Genomic DNA, 19,258 nt, shown 5'->3' with positions numbered 1-19,258 from the left:
GGCAGTTTCTCCCCTAAATATCTGAGACAAATAATACCCTTCACCCTCAGCCAGGACAAGGACAAGGTGTGCTGCTGTGGCCAAAGGGGACTGACCCTTTCCAGGAAGGCAGCTTTGCAGTTACCTGGTTCTATGCATCCCAAAAGGAGGGATGTGTTCTTTAAGGCAACAAACCCCTGCTTTTGGAAGTTTTGTGCCTCCAAATATCACCAGATTGCCTTGTACAGCACTCCTGTGCACACCGACTGCACTGTCCTGACATAGCAGGTATTCTTCAGCCTGGCACCAGTGAGTTTGCAACAAGCAGTGGGAAATGGAGGGATAATACAGCCTGGTGCTAGGGAAAGTGAAGGTGATGGGGAGAGCCATCCACATCCCCTGACCTCCAGTCCAAAGAGTCTGATAACAGTTATAACGTTGTATATGATTCACATGCTGTTGCCAATTAGACTACACTAATGGGAACAAGCATTCTGTTCCTCAGAGGAGAACTGTAATAGTAGGATCATTGAGTGTTTGGGTTGGAAGGTACTTCCAGGAGCCCTTTAGTCTCACCCCTTCAGGCAGAGCAGGTTTTGCTCACCTTGTGTTCATGAGTGTGGCCAAGGACCAACTGCTGGGGTTAAATGAGGAGCTGAAGAGCATTTTCTGGTGAGAAGCGGAGTGTGGTCCAAAGCCCGGAGCAGGCAGTGGGAGTTTGGCTATCCACTTCATGGATTTCACTCCAGTGGCTCTGTGTAGACAGCAGCCAGCTTGATGGTTTAACAGAGAAAGAACAAAGGAGCATAAATACATTCGGAGGTGTTTGGTAAGTGAAAGCTCCAGGACAACGGGATGTTTCCTCCACCTAAAGACAAGGTATCCGGACTGCCCATCCTGTTAAGCCTTGTACTCTGTTCATACCAGTCTTGTAATGAAGGCTCTTTAAAGGGTTTTAAAGGTAATTAACTAAGTGACAATTCTTTGCCGTTAAGTCTTTGAAGAGACACTGAAATACATTTTGTGAAGAGCTGTCTCCATTTTAAAACACCAAACAGCTTTTTCTCCTCATTTTTCCTTGGGAGGTTCTATCACGGCCCAATAGACCAGGAATACAATGATTTTAAATTCCATGSGAGAAAACACATTTAAATGCAAAGGAAGCCCAGGCAGGCTGCTGTGATGTCTCCCCAAGCTTCTCCAGGCTGCCCATCCCCATCCCGCGGGCCCGGCTCTCCCCGGAACGCGCCGCCGCCGCCGCTGTTTCCGCTGTTTCCGCGGCCGTTCCCCGCCGCACCCGGCGGAAGGCGCGGGCGGGCCTGAGGCGCGGCTCGGGGAGCGCGGCCCGAGCAGGCCCAGCCGCCACCATGGGCAAGCGACAGCACCAGAAGGACAAGATGTGAGCGGGGGCCGCGGGGAGGGGTGCGGGGGGCCGGGCTGTGCCGGGGCCGTGTGTGYGCTGTCCCTCAGTGACCCCCCTGTCTCGCAGGTACATCACGTGCGCCGAGTACACGCAGTTCTACGGCGGCAAGAAAGCAGGTAAAGGGGGGCCGGGCTCTCCCTCACATCCCCGGRCAGCAGTGCTGAGCCCCCAGCCGGCTCCGAGCCCCGGGCTGCCGCCTGGTACCGCTCGGAAATGTCGCCTTTGTGGCCAGAGGAGCGTCCCCGCCCTCAGCCGGGTCTGTGCCGGCGGCGGGGCAGAGCCTCAGCGTTGATCATCACATTCAAACTCAGCGCTGGCGGTCTGGCACAGCTCTGCTGGGATCTTTTCCCGGCAGTGTAATTCCAGTTCAGAAATTTGAGTTACAGGTTTGCACTCCTTAGTGTATTTATCTTTGCCGTCAGTAAGTTGCTAGTGTTTAAGTAGCAAAATGTAACTTTCAAATGTTTCTTCATTACCTAGAATACCATATATTTATTAAAATCTGTTTGTGGGTTTTCTTTTTCCATAAACAGATCTTCCACGAACCAATTTTAGACGTTTATCATTTGATCACTGCAGGTAAGACTACAAAGTTACATTATCATTATTAAATGACACATCTGTTTGTCAGGCTGTTGACACTGAACTAAGGCCATGTTCTTCTCAGGCAGTTACTTTCATTGATTCGTGATTGCTGTGCCAGTAGTGGCAAGAAAAAGTTCAATAAGAACTGAAACAGAGTCTGCATGTTCCATGATCAGTGTCTGCAAAGGTTGGAGCAGATGGCTGAAAGAATACACAAGAAATAAAACAATGCAGAACAATGATAAAACAATACAGAACAATTACTGTGTACATCCCAGTCTTTCAAATTTGTGTAATCAGGGCTCAAATCTACTTCGCCCTGTTCAGAATGTGTTTGGTCAGCCACTCATCTCACTGAGATAGTGATTAAGAAAAAAAAATCTGCTTTTTTTTTTTGTTTATAGTTTAATGCTTGAAGTGCAGGAGTGAAAGAAGGGAATTGGTAGAAGTGGTTAGAAATCCTTGTAAATGTGGCAGTTCAGGCAGTTGCCTTCTGTATCTATGAGCTAACAGCTGCCAGGATTATGGAAGCATTCCTAACAGGGGATGCCCAATATGTTTGCCAGTGATATTCATGATTTCCAGCTGATTTTGCTAACAAGAGTTTGTTGTCTTTTTCCTAGTTTGTCTCTGCAGCCATTTGAATACCCAGTTTGCACACCAGACGGGACAGTCTTTGACATCCTGTAAGTTCCTGTCTGTRCTTAGCTGTGTTTTTGTGTTGTTGAACTTGTTACAGCTGAGTAATCATCGTTTGGTCTTAGCAAGTCAGCAAAAACAATCATGGCTMTCAGTAGAGGTTTCTGATGTTGGTTGTCATTATTCTTGTCCCTTTTCTTTTCAGGAGCATTGTTCCTTGGATAAAGAAATACGGAACCAATCCAATCACAGGAGAAGTAAGTAATGATGGGTGTGTTCCCATCATGTCTTTGCTTTCCTTATGCTAGTTTCTTGTATAATGTGTTGGAGAAGCAAAAATGCCTCAGTGAAAGCGAAAGAATTTGAGTGGTTTGGAAGATGTGTGGAAGAAAGGAGAGCGTTACATCTATTTTTTGTGATTGGATTGGAAATAGGGCAGGGGTGAGTAGTTCATTTATATGTAYTCTCAGGGTATCTTGCCTGCCTTCCAGCTGTGGCATAATGAACATCTGTGATGCTGGTGCTGCCCACAATGCTTGACTGGTCACTGATAAAAAAGGCTCTGCTGCTGGCTCATGTAGGCAGAATTCTGCTCYCCACAGGGCAAGGGGCTGGCACCTCTCCATCTGGGATTAAACTTGCAGCAATATTTCCTTACCCAAAGGATATTTGGCATCATGCAGATTAAGGAGATATTATGAATGGAAACCGTACACTTCAAAATCTTTTGAGTTATCCTGGTGTCATGGTTTTACACCTGGCAGTGTATTTCAGAAAGGGTCTGTCATGATAGTTCACTGTGAGAGAAACCTGTGTATCTTCCCCCTTTTTCTGCACAAGTGAYAATTACGAAGGGATTACTTTTTGTCATAACATGAAGTACAGGAATTTTTTCCCTGTTGGAATTACTTTTTTTTCCGATGTGTAAAGTGCATTGCTTATGAGGGCATAGAAGAAAATTCTAAGCAGAAAGTTGTATTTTCCTTTAGTGCATGCAGTTACTTTTCCAGGCACTGGATGGCAGCCATTGCCCAGGATTGGGGAGCTTTGCTGATGGCTCTGGGCTGTGAGATTCTCTCTGAAACATCTTGTGTTTGATTGAAGATTTGCCCGTCAGATAAATACGAGAAAAAGCTACACACAGACGCAAAATTCCAAACTCTGAACAAGAACAGCCTGTTTGAGACTCAGTATTTTCTGGCAGGTGTGTTTGTGCAATGGGGAGATGACTGAAGGTCTTTCTTCACACGTGAAGAGGCTGATGCGTTGTTGAGAAGGAATGAAATTACAGCTATTTCATTTGTTTTCACCCGCCTCTCACCACCTTGCTGCTCTCTGCATTGGTTGGGAGTTTTGAGGTGTTACCAGATCAATTTTTTTCACTCAGAACAGCTCATTGCAGACTGTGAACTGTGATGTGGTTTAAAATTGCTTTGAGTAAACGCTAAGCGAGAGGTGGTGTTGTGTAATGGAGAGAGAGGGAGACTGTGTAGAATAGACTTGTTGACCCATAAATGCTTAAATGAACTCAGGCCTTGAGACCTGTTTGTTTATCAGACCTGTGCCTCTGTAGTTGGTCTGCAGTGCACTTCCAGCTCTCCTCAGTGTGCATTTCCCCCTTTTCATTTGTATCACTGTCTGGGGAGCCCTTTCTTCCCCTGTTTTGCTCTGTGGTGGACTGGTGCTGTACAGCTCTCTCCTCCACTGGACAAAGGTGTTCCAGGTCAGCTGGAAAAAAAAGGAGACGCTTGTTCTCCAGAACAGCACAAAGCCCTGCTCAATCCAGCCCTGAGGAGCTCTGAATTGAAGAGCAGGGTTGAAAGAAGGATTGTAATTTAGACTTTGTTTCCCAGAGGGGCAGCTCATGTGTTTGGAGGGGGAGGATGGCRTTGGGCAGGAAGGGGATGGGAGTGCTAGGATGAGGCAAGATAGGTGGCAGAGGAAGTCAGTGGATTGAACTTGTGTGTCTCTGGACTGTTCTGTCCTCTGTTGAATCTGTCACTGTGTGCACCCTGTTCCCTTGTTCATGGAAACCAGAAAGTATCTTTTGTAATGAATTGGTGCCTTAAAGAAACTCAGGACTCTGGGTTTATCTRGAAAGGAATTGAGCCAGATTAGCTGCAATGCCATGTTCTGAACAGTAACTTAGGAAGTTACTTTGCACAGGTTGGTGATGAGGCTGTGGAGAAATTTTCCATTTATTTGTCTTGAAATAAAAACTAGTAATGAAACCCTTTGTGGCCTGTGCTTCTCCAGTTGTGGTTCGATACAGGACAGATGCTTTAGAGAAGTCAATAGACTTGGAAATGGGGTGTTAATGGTGCACTCTTGGCACTCACTAGTTCTGTCTAGCTGTCTTATTTCTGAAGTGAATCCCTCAGTGGAGAGCTGGAGAGCCTTGTAGTCATTAATATATTTATCTTCACTGTGCTCCAGGGGGTAGGACTGTGCTAGTCTTTTATTAATTGGATGTTTGTGAACTSATCTCAAATTCTTCTGAATCCTAAACTATCGGACCAGCCTTTGTTTTTAAAGAACTRCTGCARTGCAAATCACTATTGACTTTTGTCKAGAATTTACCATGAGCTATTCCAGAAGTAACTTTAAATTTATTCTCCCCCACCATTTTTAAGAATGCATTGAGGTAAAAAATGCTTCTGGTACTGCTACACCAATAATTTTGGAAGAAACAATGCACCTCTTGTAGCTGAGCTACAGCCTGTCAGTTGGYATTGGCTCACTTACTTTTTCTGTCAGCTTTGTCAGGACACTGCCCTGGCTTATCCTTATGTTAAAATTGCATAAAATAAAGAGGAAAGTGATAGTTAGCTCATTCCCTTTCACTGACAGCAGCACTTTGGCTTCTTGRGCTTGCAGAGAGTTGCAGGCTTGCCAGGACGTTTCATGTGGTGACATTCTGACAGCCTGACCAGCGTGCCCACACGAGGCAGCCAGCTGGGCTCAGGATACCTGTTTGAAAGGGTGAGATTGGCCAGAGCATGTCTGCTTGGTTGGAATCTCAAATATGAACAGATGATAGATCAGCGTGCCTTTTGACAGGAATTTCAAGGAAATTGTTCTTCTTTGTTGCGTGGATATGTTCTATGTGGGCTGAGCTATTTTTCCCCCTGTGCATTGTAATGTGTCTGATGTCAATGCCTATTTTTTCCACGCTGGTTCAGTGACATTCTGACTGTGTGTGGGCAGGCCAGATTGTTGTGGCTGTACTTTCAGCCCCTATCAAGGCTCTGTAACCTTGGGCAAATGCCTCTGTTCCCTTGTCTCAGAAGTAGCTCCTGTCTTTGTCCCTTGTTCCCCCTTTCCTGTGGGAAATTAATTCTTTTCGACACTGGAAAGCCAGTAAAATCAATTCAGTCCAGTTAATTTAGCCTGGCCTAAGAGGCAGGTTAGGAGACTTGAGGGTGCCATGTGGTGGATTTACGAGACTGAGGTCACATTGCTGGTCTGAATGAGGCAGAACAGAATTTGTGTTGTGCCCCATTTCGTGCAAGGTTATGATCCAGACCTGCGGGCCAGAGAGGGCRTTTTCTTAAGTGTCACAAGGCTTTAGCTTCTCACTAGGTTAAGGAGGACATTTTTTATAAATTCTGAGGATTTTTGCAGGTTAGAAAAGCCTTTTGCTTGGGCTGCCTCTGAAGATTACCATAAAGAGGAGTCTAGTGCATATGAAGAAGTAGTAGAAGGCAGAACCACTGACATGGAAAATGAGGACCAATTTTGGAGTCAGAGGGCTAAAAATCCCTGGCTTTTCCCAGTGARACATCTGCCTTTGAGCAAGAGAGAGCTGGACACAAAGCTTTGCTCTGTGTACTGCGTAAATATTTGCTATTTTTCTCCCACATTCTTTAATCTTGTATTTACCAAATAAAACTGACTTGGGGTGAAATTATGACTAACATGATCAAATAATTGTGGCAGTACAGGTGCCTGGCTCCTGCAGTAAGCCTGTCTGATCCAGGCTTTGGAAGCACCAGAGAGCTTGTACCTGCAATGCCCTGCAGCAATGACAGCCTGCAGTGGACACCTCCTCCCTCCAGCTCTGCTCGATAGGAATGTAAACAGTGCCCTTTTTCCTAATCATTTGTTTGAAGTAAGGTCGCTAAGATGATGCTTACTGTGGTAATTACAGGCWTTTTCAAAACCTGTAACTTCTTACCTTCAAAAGAAAAAAATTGCAATCAAATCTGTTATTTCAAACTTGGAAAATSATTCTCAAATACATTCCTTAAATATATTTATCACCCAAATGCTGGTGGCTCTTGTTACTTCATTTTATTGTTGCAACCATGATTTCTTTTCGATTTGGTCAACTAGGTTKCAGTCAGCGTCATAGATCCCATAGAAATCAGTTGCTGGTTTTGCAGTTTAAACCTGGTTTAATGAAGAGGATATGAAGATGATTACTTCTTTTACTGCTAATTTGTTAATCCCACTTAAAAAAGGAACAAACAACCTTACAATACTTTTTTTTATGCACTAAAAAAGTCTTTGGCTGTCTAAATAAGGGAAATCCTGTGCGAAAAGGATGCAGAAATTGGAGCAAAGGTGAAACTTCCTTAAACAAAGAAGTATGTATGTATTTTGAAAGCTTAGAGATAGAAATGGAAAAGATTGATAATTGTTTCTTCACCCAGAGATCAAACATAATGAGAAAGAGGGCTCAGGTATTTTCTTCTACTTTTGCAATATTCTAAATAAAGATACTGCAGTGTGTGAGCAGTGTGTGAAATASCAAGTACTGTAGGAACTGGTGTTAAAGCACAGTTTAAGTTCCAGGCGGGGCTTTATGGTTCACTACAAATTGCATTCCACTCCTGTCACATAATCAGTGCAGGGTCCCTGTGTTTCAGGAATGGATTCCTGAAAGTGGGCTGGATGAGCTTCACGAATACTGAGTCAGAGGTGTCGAGATCACAGTCACAGACAAAACTCATCCACTCTGAGTCAAGTGGAACAAATCTCAGGCCTGARCTGGCAAGAGGACAAGTTCAAGTTTCATGCGACCCTTACAGGCTAAATCAACAGTGACAATGGCTTTTAACTCGTTTCATATGGTGTGTGAGGTAATTTACTGCAGATTGTCACTTTGGTTGTGTTGTTGCAGGTGTATTTCTAGATAATGAGCAGCAAATAATGGATCTCATCAGACAAAAACCTGTAATTTGAAGGTGGCCACTTTCAGGCCAGTGTAGCTGTGTACATTGTCAGGAAGATGCAGTTGCTGTAGATAATGTTCAGGGGGATGCATTTTTAGAGTGCAGCCTTCTACCTTAGGATTCTGGTGATCAGCTGAAAATGGCACGTTGCAGCAGGAGTCAGACTTTCCTTATGATTTTTCATCTTTTTGTCTTGAAAAGTTTTCTTCACTTTCTTCTCTTCCAAAGAGATTGTGCATACTTTGAGCATTTTCATCCTTTGTCTAGATACAAAATACCGAGAGGAAAATGCAGTGCAGAATTCCACAGGCAGGTTGTCTCCACATCAGTTTTCCATATCTGGAGTGCTGGAACTGTCTAATTAAGACCTAAATAGCTTGACCAGTTGAGATACTTTTCATTATGGAGAAAAGTTCAGGAGTGAGTCATATCCCTCTCATATTGTTTTTTTCCTCAACATCAGAGCACAGCACCTGAAATCCAAGTAGTCTGCTGTGTTTTCTCCTTGGGGCTTTGGAAATGAGTGATCATTTAGGTGGATCAGTAACTTCAGTCTCATTTGGATGTAATATGAGTGATGTATAAGTGAGAATTTTAATTTTTCTCTAGAGAACTCCTTTCACATATATGTCAGAAGAAGTCGGCACATCTTCAGCTTTGAAATTCAAAATATATTTCTTAATTTGTCTGATGCAACTCAGCTCTTCAGATATTGCATAAGTTTAAATGTCATTTGCCCTCTTTTTACCCCTTTTGTTAAACKTAACATACTTTTCCTATACGTTTGAAGTGAGGGGTTTTTCCTTGTTTATTTGTAAGAAAAGTTTCAGTGGGGGATGGAAATACAGTTTTGTTCTGGGTGAGTAATAGCTTATTACAGAGCAGAGAACAAAGCTTACAGAAATAAAGCCAAGGGAAGCTTTGTTGTTGAAAAATGATTCAGACAAATCMAGCTTGGTTTTCATGTGTTGCAGAAAGAGGAGTGAAATGATCAGGAACAGAAAACTGGAAGACTGTCTGAGGTCTCTGTCTCTCTCAGTCTGCTTTGCAAATTGCCTGCTCTGTCTTCAACCAGTGTTTGCTTTCTGCCTGCTATGGCTGCTGAGAGCTTCTTCCTGATGGTTTTTCCTGTGCTACATATCTCCTGTAAATTTTGGGTTTGGCCAGCTTAGTCTTGTTTGTACCAAAATTGCACTTCTCTCTGTTAGTGTTTACAGCTGTGTATTTGGCATGGAGGAATTTAATGCTTTCTTGACATTTTGTTGTTGAGACTTGAATTTTCCTGTCAGATGTTCTTCATGCCTTCGAGTTCTCCATACCCTAAATGGTCACAGTTGTTCTCCTCTACATCTGTTAAATTTTAATATATTTTCTTTGAACAGAGTTAATCTTAATCAAACACAGTAAATGCTATGTGAATGCCTGGTATACAGTGGTGGGAATATTTTCTAATCTCTTCCTGAAATACTTTGATAAAACTTTGATATATTACACGTGATAGTGTAAAACCAAAAACCRTTTCAGTGGATGTGTTGAGACAGGAAAGGTGCTTTGAGAAAATGGTAATTTGTTGCATTTTCTKGTGGTAGGCTGGGTCATTTCAGAAGCAGGTACTTATTTATAAGTTAGAAATAGCCAGGATAAGCAGTAGTTCTCCCTTTTSTCTTATTTTCTGTCTCCAGCTGAATTCTGCCTGTTTCTGTGGGCAGTAGTAGCCCTTCAGACACGGGTGGTTACATCTTTAAGCATCTCTCTCCAGGTGCATTTTTGTCTGGGGCAGCAGACACAGGCTGCTGCTCAAATGCCCAGAATCCACTKTGAACGAGATGAACTCTTCAATATGCAGCAACTGAGCCGTGTCGTCTTACCTCATTGGCCTCAGAAATTATTAGCTTTTAGTCAACAGTCTAAATGAGTTAATATTTGACTAGTGACCATAAATTTTCGAGGCCCCTGGATAGAAACATATGAGGAGGACATGATTCCTGCCCTGAGGAATGACCAGGAAGTCATGTGTCATAACTGGAAATGGTTATAAAACACAGGGGGGATCAAGGGGATGAAAATCCCACTGAGTCGTATCCTGATGGATARCTCCTTTTTTCTTGGGTTTTCTGAAAATTTCCTACTCTCCTTTGTTTCWGACAAACGTGGATAGCTGGTTCTYCCTTTTTCTGRGTTTTTTGTGTATTTTACAGCAGTGCACCCAGCACTACTAAGAGTTAGCCTTTATCTGTCTTAAAAAGGGGATTTATTTTTCAATTCCCTGTATCTTTGGGAAACAGTGAGGGCAAAGAAGATGAGATTTGCCTCCACTTACTGTTCAAGTGCTTTATCAAAAAAAGACATTTAAAACCCTCCAGTGTCATGAGTCACTGGCCAAGCTGCTGTTCCTCCTTCACACCATGCTGACTGTGGTGGTGGTGGGCAGTGTTTGATCCAGTAACCCACCTCTGTACACAGGCAGATAAATGTGTCTGCCATTATTTCTAATGCATTATGTCCCTTACAGCAAAAATGTATTTACATCTAGGTTTTACAGACTGAACAGATGGTCTCTTCTTTTCCTTTTCTGTGTTTTGGTGTAAGTGTGCACATTGGATGGGATTTTGTGACTGTGACACTTGAAAAACTAGCAGCTGTGAAGYGCTCTAGCCTTAAATGAGATGCAGCATGAGGTTTCCCACAGATCTTTACTTGCCTGTTTTTCACTAAAATTGGAGACTAGATTTTTGGTGCTTCTGCAAAGCTTTATTTTCCTTGAACCGTGCTGTATTTGGCTGTGGGTCTCTGGATTGGTAGACTTCTGACTGCATTAGGGCTGCAGGTTTGATCTTGCACATGCAGTTACACATCTTTTTCTCATGGTAATTTCTGTTAATGTGCTCTTTGATAGAGCAGCATTATTGCTGGTATCTGTGAGCCATGTGTGTTATCAAGCATATCTTTATGGTTCTCTGGACAAGGCTTTGGTGACCATATGGTGTCAGTTTAATTAACTTTTAAATATGTAAATACAGTGGTCTAGAAGTGTGTAATGAAGGATCTTTTGTGACCGTTTCCATTCGAGCTCAGCAGTACACAAAAAYGGCAGTTAAACAGTAGCTTCATCCCAAAATGTGAATTGAGGGTATCTTTTTAGAATTAGGTAGGCAGCTGTGATAAATATCAAGCTTTTTTTTTTGTTGAATTGAACATGGAAATGATACCTTGAATCATGAGACTGTTCTGGCCTCTTGGCTGCTGATCCCTAAYTTTTCATGGAGTGTTAAACTACATATAGATGGCTTATCTTGTTAAAACAGTGCTGTTGCTTCCAGTTACACACCTTAATATGTAGACTTGAGGATTTCCAATGCCCTTTATCATCATTAAATCCGTTTACAAGAGCTGAAATAAGTAACATTATACATGGAGGTATTCCAGTAGTATTCATTGAATTAATATTCCCATTTTTTCAGGAAGATCTTACAGCAGGGAAAACTGTAAGAGGGCTTCTTAAAATGGGAAGTTGCATGCAAAGTTRTATGTAGCAGGTCTCATCTTTAAAGGAATCAAAGAATTTAATATAACATTTATTTGCTGTTAGACTGAATTTGGTACTTGGTAGGCAATACTGTGTTTCAGTGTTAGTATTTGTTCTGKCTTTCTTTTCTGCTTGAGGTAACTCTGTGTTTTGTATTTTGGTGGGATGAGAACCTACCAAATGGCCACGCCAGCTCTGAATGAATCAGCCAGTTCAGATGTGACATGTTAATTTTTCCCCATGGAGTGCATTGGCCCTGGCTGGACCCCAGACACTGCCAAAGCCCCTCTCTCACTGCCCCCCACAACTGGACAGGGGTGAGAAAATTCTRCTGGGGGTTCATGGGCTGAGATAAGGACSAGGAGAGATTTTCTTCTTAGATMTGTTATCCCAGAGGCCTTACCACCATTTCTGATTGTCCCAGCCTTGSSCAAGCTGGACACAGRRAAASYTYCMWSMRSYTYYYMMMRRWKSCSMYCCYKCWRKCCCCCCACTACCAAAACCWGGCCACACMATCCCAGTACTRGCYTCCCTGGAYTTTTGTGTGTTCCTGACAGAGGTCTGACAGAGACCATTGGACCAGGGGGTGCTGATCATTTGAACACTTTTCAGTTAACTGTTGGCAGGGTGGGAAAGTCTGTCTTTGCTAGACACAGCTCTTGCTGCACATCACCGGCCCGTGTGTGGGTAGAGAATCAGTGGAGCCCTTTTTGATTGCTTTTCAGGCTGGTGCATATCCAACAGGGTCAGAGCCTCATTAACAAGAAGAACGTGCAGCCACAGACCAAAGAGATTCAGAGAGTGTAACTAATTGATGCGTGGGGATTGTAGGTCATATCTGCATGAGACACACAGCGACGGCAGAGAATGATTTAATTCGAAACAATCGGCGTGTTCCATCCGCGAGTGCCACAGTGCCCCAGTAACCTCCGTGGCGTCACAACCTCTGCCGGGGTATCAATAAAGGATGCTGCCCTTTGGGATCCCGCAGGAGCCGGAGCTGTCAGCTGACAGCTGAGAGTGCACGGGGCGGTGGGGCTTCTCACTGCYGCAGGAAAGTAGGTCATGGCCAAAAGTAGCCTTGGCTGCCTTTGTGGAAGTGTGCCTGYGAGAGAGGAGTCAGCTGAGAAAAGAGCTCGCACGGTTTTGCGTTTGTTTTTTTTTTAGCCCTCCCTTGCTGTGGAGCAGCTGGCACTACGTGCCATGAAATGCGTTTGCTTTCCAGTATTTCTGCATAAAATATTTTTAGAAGGGAATATGTGGCTTTTATTTCTGCTTAAGGGAAGTGGCAGATGCTTTGTGGCCTTTCATTTTCATTAGGAATTTAGAATTTAATTAGATCAAGTGTTTTTAATAAACACTTTTTTTCCCCTTGCTTTCTTAACTGGAGCGTGGCTGAAACTGGATGGGTGGGTGTGTGTCAGGGAAACTCAGGTTGAAAATAGTTTTGAACTTGAGCTGTGTATGCAATATTTGTTCTCTCTTAAGCATTATTAATAATAAAAAATACATGAAAACAAGTACTTTAACTCATTTTAGGATTCATTCACTCCTGCTGTCTCTTCTCGTGAAGATCAGCGCCCGTTYGTGGCATAACGGTCATTTCCATGGCAACAAACTGTGTGATGGTGCTTGGAAAGCTTTGACTTTTGATGGAGAAAAAAATAAAAGGAGATTCACCCACATGCAAGATAATCCTGTTTTTGTGTGAGATGAAGAGCATGAGAGGAAAAAAATAATATTACACAGGTTGCCTGTATCATGTCCTTTTGCACTCACACTTTTCTGGGTAATTTGTAGATCTTTCAAAACTGGACCTCGTGGAAGTCCTGGTGTGTGGACTCCCTCCTCTGTGACTCTGTGTGCAGTTGCCACGTCCTGTAGCCTGGTCTTGGGCACTGAGCAATCCTTTRTCATCACCTGGTTTTGCTGCTCTGAGGCTCCACAGTTTTCCCTTGACGAAACTCTAAATCCCCCTTGCCTTGCCACGCAAGCCAAAGCACAGAGCTGCTCCAAAGGGCATGAGTTGACATGCCAAGGTCGCCTTGAGAGAAGCCTGATAGAAGGCCAGATCATGGCAATAAAGGTTTATAACATTCATGTAGCACTTCACTACACAGATCCCACTCCAGGCAGTATTTCAACTCCTGTATGACAATCACCATTTTTTTATTTACTGTTGACATGAGACTGTGYAAGTGCTGGTCCCTGTGGGGAGCAGCAGCACAAGCAGCTGATGCACCATGAGTAACTGATGCTGAAAAAWAACCTTTTTCCATATTGTGGAAAGATATGACCTGAAATACCATACTATTTCCCTGGGTACAGAGTGAGAGTCCGAGGACTTGGCAGCACTTCTGACAATACATCATACGCTGACAGATGAAACAGTGCAMTGCAGCTTTTGCTACCTTTAAAGTCTGCACAGCAGTTTTAGTCTRTCTTTTCTACTAAATTTCTGTCAAGGTATAAATCTGAATCTTCAGTCATGCTAAAATGTTTCTTAGCGAAYTGTTTCCATTTTTCTTTAAAGATGCTCATATGTTTTGGGTGTAACTCAGGTCTGCCAGGAAGATAATTTAAAAACCTTTCTTTAGATTATCAGTGTTTCCAGTGGTTGTATTTCTAAAGGAGCTTTTTCTGAAACATATTTTTGGGCTGTTGCACAACATGTGCACAGATGGATGCTGCTTTGTGTTAATAGTTGTTTAGGTTGAATGGATCTGTCCAGGATCAGATGTTCATTTTGGCAACTGCAGTTCCCCCAGTACTTCTTTGATTATTTTGTTGTTGTAAGAAGATAAATAGCTAAATAAGCTCTGCATTACTGAGTCATTTCAGAAGCTGCCATTGCCTTTGCTGTCCTTCTTTGTAGCTCTGCATTGGGCAGATACTGGAGTGTTTTGGGTGGTTTTTTTTGAGAATTCACTTAAGGAAAAGCAGCRGTACTGGTCTTCCTTCACATAACTAAATATAACCGAACCTGGCCTCTTTTTTCCTTTCCCATCTTTTTCCTACTGGCTCTCATTGCTCTTCCTGCTAATAAATTAGAGAGATGGTTACCTTTCTGGCAGCACATGAGCCTGCCAGTTGGTTGAGAGCAGTTTGAGAATCGCCTTCYTATAAACGAATGAGTCCAGCTGTCATAACATGTACTCTGTAAACCAAGAATATGAATTTTGATTAGGCACAGAAAGYCCACTGACTTAGTTTCACACGATTTCTTTATTGCTCTTTGCCATAATGATTGAAGTAGCACTGTCGACACCGGGGCTGGCAGATCTCCACTCGTAGCTGTTTATAAAGAGCTGTCTGGGTTATAAAAACCTCCCTAATCTTTTCAGGTGCGTGTTTTGAGAAGAGAACCGATTGTTTCTTTTAAAAGGCCTGTGCTGTGTGTGCTTTTAAGGATCCATTTGGCAGTGAAACTGTCTCTGACGGCTGATACAATCAAAGGGTTTGGTTTTTTAGAAGTCTCAGATCCYGACTCAGCCTTGCAGCTTGTTGGGCTGGACTTTTGTCTCCAGCTGRGTGCCCCAGTCCAGCACTACCTGACCATCCTGGCAGGCTGTGCTGGTGAGTTTACCCAGGCTCTGATATTCCCTGTATTGCCAGTGATGTACCCAAATCACAAACTGACCCCATGGAATGATTGGCATACGTGAGCCTGTCCTGGTACTGAACACTCACTGTTATTTTGGGTGTGTTTGCAGCTTCCATGTCTTTGGGAAAGCTGCRGGACAGGAGCAGCCTGATTGTCCAGAAATGTTTGCCAGTCAGATAACTCTTCTCTTCCCGTGTCAGAAAACCTTTCCAGAGAGAGGGCAACATCCTTCTGCTGAAGCGTGGGAGAGCAGGAGTAGCTTAGATTGCAGTGTCCTCTCTAGAGCTGGGGAACATGATGCCAACCTGAGCTGTCATCTCGTTCCCTGTTCTGCAGAATTGTTACCTGGGGGTTAAGTGGCTGAAAATCCCTCCTGGAACTCCCTTTGTGACCCCAAGTGCCTCTCCAGAGAACTCTTGCCTCCGTTTCTCTTTATTATTGCTGGCTGTCATGTGGACTCTGCTGCACATTTCCTGAGTTRAAGGAAAATTACAGTTATTTCAGAAAAGGCATCGAGCTTGATTGCCGAAATGGTTTGCTGGCTTTATGACTTTCATCAGAGGTCCCTGCTGAATTGGCCCTTCTGATCAACAGCAGTGATCTTTGCCTCTTTGCTTTTCATGCAAGCTCCCCTTTCAGTTTGTGTTAAGAGTTGTGCAACTCCTGGAGCTGATTCCCTGTGGTTAGCACTGYACTGTGTCAAATACAGCCCTATAAACAAATGTATCCCCGTTCTCAGGCTCCCTGAGCCTTGTTTTTGTGGGATGTCTGTGACTTGAATTCCCAGGGTTCTGATGATTCAGACAACTTGCAATATATTATTAATAAATTATGTACTATTAAAGTCCTAATAGTGATGTTATGGTTTTCTTTTATTTCCATGGTTACATTCTGTTGTGATTAATCTTTTTAATGTTTTATTTTCTTTAGAAACTAGATGCCAAATCACTTATAAAGCTGAATTTTGCTAAAAACAGTGAAGGTAAGTGCAGTCATTTTCTGTGGTGGTGTTTTGTTGGGTTTTTTTTCCTTAATGAGTGCTCTAATAAATTCTGGTTTGTCTTACTCATGGTGAAGTAGTTTGTGTTCCCTATCATGGTTTTTATTTTTTGAGTAGAATAATTGCTTCTTGTGAGTGATATGTTTACCTTCAAAGTTCCATTTCTGTTTTTTTTTTTTACACTGGGGAGCTGTAAATTATTCAGCAATTTCCCTTTACTATAGCTGCTACTGCAGTAAGGTACTGTTTACTTTAAGGAAAGAATCAGAAAAAGTGAAATTTCTGTAATGTTATCTTATTTCTAACTTGCCTGTGGCAATATTTGCTGTTCACTTGGTTTTGAACAGCTTTTTGTTTATAAAAGGGATTAGACTTAAATGAACACGTGGGATTTTGTGAATAGAGGCACACAAGACAGCAGCCTCGAGTTTTATTTCWGTGAGATATAAAATCTGCCTCCTAAGAGAGCATGCTAGGAACAAAAGAGAAGAGTGGAGATGAATTCATCTTCTACAAAGCAGATAGTGATTTCTTTGAAACAAGAATGRCAAAGATTAGGTGGGAATAAAATTCTGGAGTGTCTGTCTCCTTATCTTACCAAAATCCRTGGACTACAAGATCTTTTCTGTAGCTGATGAATTTCTACCTTGTGTTCCATCTGTCTCAAGAGCAGGGTGTTCAAAACTGATCAGTACTCACTGGGGCCAAGGTTTTTGAAAGAACTGTGACATTRTGCTTCCCCTAAAGAAGTCCAGTTCATAATTCTGGGATGAAAYAACAACAGCCATACAATCTTCGAAGCCTTCTCCTTGAAAAAGTGCATTCTGTGTCATTAACCAGGCAAGAGAAAATGCAACAAAAGAGGAAAATTAAATGTTGCATTTCTGTCTATCAGCAGATTTTTTTTGAATTGTGACACGTGGAATGGTTGCTGCATATGTAGGGTCTTCTCTGCTCCCACAGAGATGTGATAAAAAAGGCCTTTGGGCATTGCAGGGATTTAGTGATCCTCSTGAGCTGATACCATCTATCCAAATCAACACGTGTGTGCCCTCAGCAGTTGGGCTTTTGCTATGGAATATGGTGATTTGCTCTTTTTTATGCAGCTGGAATGAGGCCTCACATTTTACARTGTGTTTCTGCATCCATTAGTTGAGCCATACCCTGATGCCACTTCAAAAAATCCCTTTCTGAGCTTGTTGAATTTCAGTCCCTTGTGGCARTGGCTTTCCTTCAGCCCTGGTGGCATTAACAAAAGTGTCCTCAGCTCTGAGTCGTGCAGGGGAGCAGAGCTGCCTCTGACAGTGCAGGGAGTGATCGATCTCTGTAGGTGTTTGCCTCCCCTGTYCTCCAGGTGCTGTGAGCAGCCTGTTCTGGCCTCCCTGCTGGTTTTGATTTTCAAATGCTAATGAGGAAAAAAGAACCAAATAGGCTCAACTTATTTCAAAAATCTCACCCATACCCGCAGGTCTAGCAAAGTGATCAAGTATTAATAACCTTCTTCTAATTGCTTTCTGCTGAGATTATCCAGACATTTTTCTTTTTCCTCCTGCATTGCCTCCATCAGTTTGCTTGCTGTTGACTTGCTTAATATTTATGCTGACCCTCCTGGGAAAATTCACAGCTTGATTAGAGCAGAAGCTGGGTTCCTTATTGAGTAACGTGTTCAGATTTAATGGCATTCTGTTTGCCACATTTGAATACAAAATGCTCCCCTCTGCTTAAAGCACRACAGCTGTTGGGAACTTTTCTGTAGGATATAAACTAAACTTTTATTCCTGGGAACAAGAGTGATACCRAGCACTGGGTACGTTACAAGGTACAGGCTCATGTTATCAATAGATCTTAGATTACAACAATTATATTGCGGTRTTTCATAAATATCAAGCAAGTTGGACAAAATTCTGTGTTGGATTGAAGGCAGTAGATTGTAAAACTGCATTTTCCTTGCTTSTCTTAGAGTTCTCTTAAATGTTACTTTTTCTAGCACTTTGTCACTGGAGAATTGAAATGTTGTTTTAAACACCATTAAATACACAGTGAAATTACATTTCATGTTAAAAATTAATGTAAATATCATCCTCAGAGATAAAAGGAATTAGCTATTTTAAAACACTTTCAGGTCTTCATGTGAAATTTAAACTTCTTTCCCTCTATCAGGCAAGTACCACTGTCCAGTGCTTTTTACTGTGTTTACCAATAACTCCCATATTGTGGCCATCAAGACTACTGGAAATGTRTTTGCCTATGAGGTGGGTTCTCTCTTGCATTTCATTATTTATATTTTATMCTTGATACATTTCATTCAAGCTCACAAAATGTTTTAGAATGACAGATAAGTTTGTTCTTGTTTAACAGCCAGGGAAATGAAAGTACAAGGAGRTGAGCCGACTTCACAAATTGTTGTGCAACTTTAGCCTTCAAAATAGGAACAACCTTAGAATATGAATTAAATAATATTTCTAAACCTTTTCTTAAGATAATCTGCATGTACGGGCTGTTGCAGATAAAAATGCATGCTTTTATATGCTCCTCMATTGAATTAATAGACAAATTTTCTGTTGTTTTCTTTCTTATACAGTGTCATGACAAAAACACAAATTGCCTCATTTCTATTCATATCAGTGAATAAAAAAGAGCATTTTGGCTGGAGCTGGGGGAATGGGAGAAAGAATGTCTTAATGGATGCTTAAACTGCGTTTTTATTTGTGTTTTGTGAACATTTATGTGAACCCAAGTGGAATTTTAATTGTGACTTCTTTGCATAAGCCTTGCTATAAAAGCAAGGTTTATTTATTTTTTCAGTAGCAAATAGATCCTTCAATTAATGAGTCCATATCCAGTGTTGTAAAAAGTCTGAACACTGGAACATCTGCTTTTTGAATTCTGATGGGACTTTCAGGCACTGAGTGAGAAACAAGCTGAAATCATTGCAATCAAGGAAAAGACTGGATTCATCATGGGTTTGAAAACTTGCTCTGATGYAGTAGAGCTGTCTTCACCTGTGAGAGCAGTCAAGATTAGGTTAAAACAGAAAGTATTTTCTGTTCCTTCTGCAAGCATGATGCTTTGACTGCTGGGGTTGAAAGGCAAGGATGAATTTAAGATTGGTCTTTGTTAAACCCTTGTCAATACTGCAGAACTCTTGCTCTGTTTGCTACAATTTACAGTCCTGGGCTTCCTAAAGGGGCTGTGCCAAGGTTTGTGCCATGTGTGGTACCACATGAAGCAATAGCATTTATTGGTTTATTATAAGCATGAAATTAAATCTTATCACTTCCATCTGAGGCGAACAGAGGGCATTTCGGTAAATTAAACAGATTCA

At 42.3% G+C, this 19,258-nt stretch overlaps 1 protein-coding gene across 1 annotated transcript in view; it reads left to right on the top strand.

Moving 5' to 3' along the window:
• Positions 1-1,266: 1,266 nt before the first annotated feature.
• Positions 1,267-19,258, top strand: part of PPIL2 (peptidylprolyl isomerase like 2) — a 67,211-nt gene continuing 49,219 nt past the window's right edge. Inside the window, exons 1-8 of the mRNA XM_057369102.1 lie at positions 1,267-1,378; positions 1,469-1,518; positions 1,936-1,981; positions 2,611-2,673; positions 2,832-2,883; positions 15,864-15,915; positions 18,094-18,185; positions 18,836-18,937. Coding sequence (XP_057225085.1) covers positions 1,347-1,378; positions 1,469-1,518; positions 1,936-1,981; positions 2,611-2,673; positions 2,832-2,883; positions 15,864-15,915; positions 18,094-18,185; positions 18,836-18,937 — 489 coding nt within the window. The 5' untranslated portion in view covers positions 1,267-1,346. The remainder of the gene's footprint in view (positions 1,379-1,468; positions 1,519-1,935; positions 1,982-2,610; positions 2,674-2,831; positions 2,884-15,863; positions 15,916-18,093; positions 18,186-18,835; positions 18,938-19,258) is intronic.

Source organism: Malurus melanocephalus, unplaced genomic scaffold (genome assembly GCF_030028575.1).
Source record: "Malurus melanocephalus ecotype Western Australia unplaced genomic scaffold, MMel_1.1 scaffold_102, whole genome shotgun sequence".
Lineage (NCBI taxonomy): Eukaryota > Metazoa > Chordata > Aves > Passeriformes > Maluridae > Malurus > Malurus melanocephalus.
This window is presented reverse-complemented; position numbering and strand designations above follow the sequence as displayed.